The 5,000-nt window shown below is 34.5% G+C and overlaps 1 protein-coding gene across 1 annotated transcript in view; it reads right to left on the reverse strand.

Annotated features, from left to right (window-relative positions):
* Positions 1–966, reverse strand: part of LOC119598677 (lipoma-preferred partner homolog) — a gene marked incomplete at its 5' end in the record, with an annotated part of 7,257 nt that extends 6,291 nt beyond the window's left edge. The window contains 2 exon segments of the mRNA XM_037948402.1: positions 165–246; positions 844–966. Coding sequence (XP_037804330.1) covers positions 165–246; positions 844–966 — 205 coding nt within the window.
* Between the last annotated feature and the right edge of the window lie 4,034 nt (positions 967–5,000).

The following is a 5,000-nucleotide window of genomic DNA, read 5'->3' on the forward strand; positions in this document are numbered from 1 at the left end:
CTCTTTTTCACTCTCTCTCTCTATCTCTCTTTCCCCCTCTCCCCCTCTCCCCACCCTCTCTCTCTCTCCTTCACTCCCCCTCCCCTCTCTCACCCCCACCCTCCCTTCTTATTACCTCTCTCTTCCCACTCATCCCTCTAGTTTCAGTTTTCCAATGAGCTCACCTGGACCGGGGGCAGGTAACTCAGAGGCGGGGGAACATCGTCTTGTACAGGGCCAGCGAGGGGGAGTAGCAGGCTGCTTCCTCTGCGGGGAAATGGGTGGTCAAGATTGGTTAAGGAAATTAATGGAATGATGAGGGAAAGGCAACTTGAGATTTGGTTAGATCGCTAAACAACCGTATGAAGATGTTGATGGGTGTTTATAATTAAGCAAAGATAATTTGAATAACTATATAATGGTGGTGATGGTTATGTAATAAGCTGGTGTTCTGAGATTTTTAGTATTGGGCTTTCTGTTATTGGAATCCTTGCTAATATCCGTTCAAAGAAAATCTATTTGATTTTGGGAGTAACTGTAAGAAAGCTGTCGCATTTTTAATACCCACATCTTTTGAAAACTACTTCGATAAAAATATAATAATAATAATAATAATAATAATAATAATAATAATAATAATAATAATAATAACAATAATAATAATAATAATAATAATGATAACAATAATAATAATAATAATAATAATAATAATAATAATGATGATAATAATAATAATAAATGATGATAATAATAATAACAATAGTAATAGTAATAGTAATTATAATAATAATAATAATAATAATATTTCCTGCTTGTTTTTCTTTAAAGATTACAGACACATTTCCTTCTTTTCCTTCAATTTACCCAGCTGGAGGGTCGAGGCTCTGGCCGAGCTCGCCTCTCGTGATGACCTCGATGTTCCCCAGCTTCTCGCCCGACGCCGCCGTCAGCGCCGCCGTCAGCACTAGGAGCGTCCACGACCTCATCCTGGGGGTGGGGAGGGGGAGGATTAGTTAGAGTGAGGCAGGAAGAATGAAAGAGAGAGAGAGAGTGAGGTTATAGATTTGTTAATAGGAAAAGATTTTGAAATGAACGGACTAAAAACACACATGGATCAAGACACACAGATCTGCTCACTCGTTTTGCATGTGCAGTGTACAACTTGGCATCTGAAATGGGAAATGGCTAAAAAAAAATATAGGCCTATTCTTCTACATCCTTGTGTTGTGTGACGCCGGTGACTATGGATGCGGCCTCCCTTTCAGTCTCTGGCCATCCTCAGCAATTTGTAAGAATACAGGACCTAAAAGGAGCTTAAACGCCGTTCCTGATAGCAAATTATCCTGAGCTGACCTTGGCCACCGGTTGATATTCTGAAAACATCCTCTTATATTTCGAAAACCAGCTTGTGGGGTTTCAGACAGGGACGACACCAACTCAACCGCTGGCTGATATTTCGACAGAAGCTGATCGACGTTGCGTCCAACCATACAGAAACAAAAGGAATTATCCGGATCCATATCTTAATCATCTTTGAACACAATTTCTTAGACTCGTACCCCGCGTAACAGGCTTTTTCAGTGACGAAGCACAGTTGGCAACCACGATTCCTCGGCAGACCAGCGGGCTCGGGAAAACCCACTCGGCAGCCATTAGGGTTCAAGACGGCTAAAAGTGACCGCTGATTTTATAGACTGCCTCCGCATCTGCTCCGTGCAAACCTCTGTTTAAGGCAGTAATTTAGGCTTGTGTGAACGAAAATAATTAGGGGCTAGGTTGAGGTGAGTGGCATAGAAGCAATCAGTTAGATAGTGCAGTGATAAAATATTTGCGAGCGGAACGAAAATGGCAGATTCAAATCGCGAAAAGATATGCGCATTGCGAAAATTGTTTCTCGTTACTTAAGCGACGCTTCTTGGTAAACAAAAGGAACACATCATTAGTCTAGGGAAGAAAGAGATGGAAGACGAGAAAAGAGCATCCTGAAGAAAACCGGATGAACAGATGAATAAATTTAGATAACCTCCAGCGTTTGCGAAGCGCTAAATTTAGCTCATGCTGCTATCTAGCGGTTTGGGCGGTACATTAGTCACCTCGCCGCGAACTTCCCTCACAAAGTCTGCTGTCAGTGATAACTGATAACTGATTGGGAGGCATCTTTGGTCTTTTTGGCAATACCAACTTGGGCTGCTCTCTCTCTCTCTCTCTCTTCTCTCTCTCTCTCTCTCTCTCTCTCTCTCTCTCTCTCTCTCTCTCTCTCTCTCTCTCTCTCTCTCTCTCTCCCCTCTCTCTCTCTCTCTCTCTCTCTCTCTCTCTCTCTCTCTCTCTCTCTCTCTCTCTCTCTCTCTCTCTGTCTCTCTGTCTCTCTCTCTCTCTCTCTCTAATCTTTCTCTCTCTCTTTCTCTCTCTCTCGCTCTCTCTTCGTTCTCCTTTCTATTAAACTACAACTATTTTGCACCTTCGTTAAGAAAACTTTAAACGTATTTTCTTTTACTTACATCATCGGAACCAATCGTTATCATCATCACCACATCATCATAATCACCATTCTCATTATATTATCATTATTATAAATTATTATTATCGATGTATTTATTACTATGTTGGCGACACCACCACCACCACCATTAGCATTATCATAATCATCATCAGTGTTCAGTTAATCACGGTATTGCTGGCAAAATATATAGCATTTATGCATAAACATCACATGTTACTTTTCATTAACAGGTAAATCACGAAATTGTCAGTTACACCCGTGTTATATCATGCACCTATGAAGTGCATTTGTAGGCAAAAACTGTATTATAATGATAATAATAAGGATAATGATAATGATATTGATGATGATGATGATTAATAATAATAATAATAATAATAATAATAATAATAATAATAATAATAATAATAATAATAATAATAATAATAATGATAATAATAGTAATAATGATAATGATAATAATAACGCTATAAATCACACAAATGATTATTATTTTGTGATAACAGACTCGGCAGCATTTTCATATATGTTGTATTAGTTCAGATGATGGTGATGTCAACTGGTGATGTCAACTGGTGATGTCAACTGGTGATGTCAACTGGTGATGTCAACTGGTGATGTCAACTGGTGATGTCAACTGGTGATGTCAACTGGTGATGGCTATAGTAATAATAGTAGTTGCAATAACATTAGGCTTAGGAATAATGATAATAATAATGATGATAATGATAATGATAGTAATAATAATAACAGTAATAATAATAATAATGATAATAATAATAACAACAACAACAACAACAATAATAATAATAATAATAATAATAATAATAATAATAATAATATAATAATAACAAAGAATAATAATAATATAATAATAATAATAATGATTAATGATAAGAATAATAATAATAAAATAATTATAATAATAATATAATAATAATAATGATAACAATAATAATAATAATAATGATAATAAAATAATAATAATAATAATAATAATAATAATAATAATAGCAATAATAGTAATAATAATAACAATAATGATAATAATAATAATAATAATAATAATAATAATAATAATAATAATAAATAATAATAATAATGATAATAATAATAATAATAATAATAATAATGATAATAATAATAATGATGATGGTAATGATAAAATAAAAATATTAACAACAACAACAACAACAACAATAATAATAATAATAATAATAATAATAATAATAATAATAATAATAATAACAGTGATAAAAATCCTAATGATGATAACAGTAACAATAATAACAGCAATAACGATAATGACAATAATGATAATGATGATTATGATGATAGTAGTAATAATGATACTACTACTACTACTAATAATAACAACAACAACAACAACAACAACAACAATAATAATAATAATAATAATAATAATAATAATAATAATAATAATAATAATAATAATAATGATAATAATAATAATAATAATAATAATAATAATTATAATAATAATAATAATAACTAATAATGATAATCATAATTTTATCGATAACAACAGTAATGACAGTGATTCCATCAGTACCAAGTAAGGAAAATGGCACTAATTATAAAGATATAAGCGTGTTAACAATATTTAACGATATTCATGATAATAATGATAATAACCCTTATCTAGTGTTGATGATAATGGTGACAAAACGCCACAAGAAAAGATAATAATGATAAAAGTGATTATAATGATGATAATGATAATAATGATAATGATGAACTGAGTGACTTATGGGAAAAGGTGTAAAGGCACGATAAAGCAGACGACAGAGAAAACAACAGTAAACTCTTTGTGCTCCTGAAGTTAGCACATTTCAATAAGGACTTCCTGTTGGCCACTCCTTCCTCACGTCTTGAGAAAGAGACAAGGAGGTCATTAATTTCCTTCTTCCTAGGGTGTTTATGTCGATGTTTAGTATTCCTCTCAACGGGGTTCTCAAGAGCTTAGTCTTAGCGGGAACCACGGACAAGACAAGAACCCCAGAGGAAGGGAGTGTACGTGAACCGCAGAACTGGTTCGCCTTCGGGAATTCCAGAGGAGCTGGGTTCTCTTCGGGCAGGGGGAGAAATAGCACAGGGGGGGAGGGGCAAAGGGGAGGGGACGTGAGGGCTGTGTGATTGTTTGTGGGATTGTACGTGTGTGTGTGATTGTGGGATTGTGTATATGTATGTGTGTGATTGAGGGCGTGGAATTGTTTTTGTTTATGTATATGTGCATATAAATACACACACCGTCCGTTCATTTATATCACCATTACTTTACTTCTCTATTTTTTTTCAAACTGAAAGGATATGTAAAGACTTTTATTACTGGACTTAAATTTGTATTATCTGATATTCTAAACGACATCTCCCAGAGTTTTTCGAATAGCGAGAAGTAAGCACGCCACTAGGATCTGAAGTTATGCAAACCTTCCGCCATGACTGATAACCAGAATATTAACATTTCCTTGTTGAATAGACAGTAACCCCTTGGAGAACT

This window comes from Penaeus monodon, chromosome 41, assembly GCF_015228065.2.
Source record: "Penaeus monodon isolate SGIC_2016 chromosome 41, NSTDA_Pmon_1, whole genome shotgun sequence".
Classification (NCBI taxonomy): Eukaryota; Metazoa; Arthropoda; class Malacostraca; order Decapoda; family Penaeidae; genus Penaeus; species Penaeus monodon.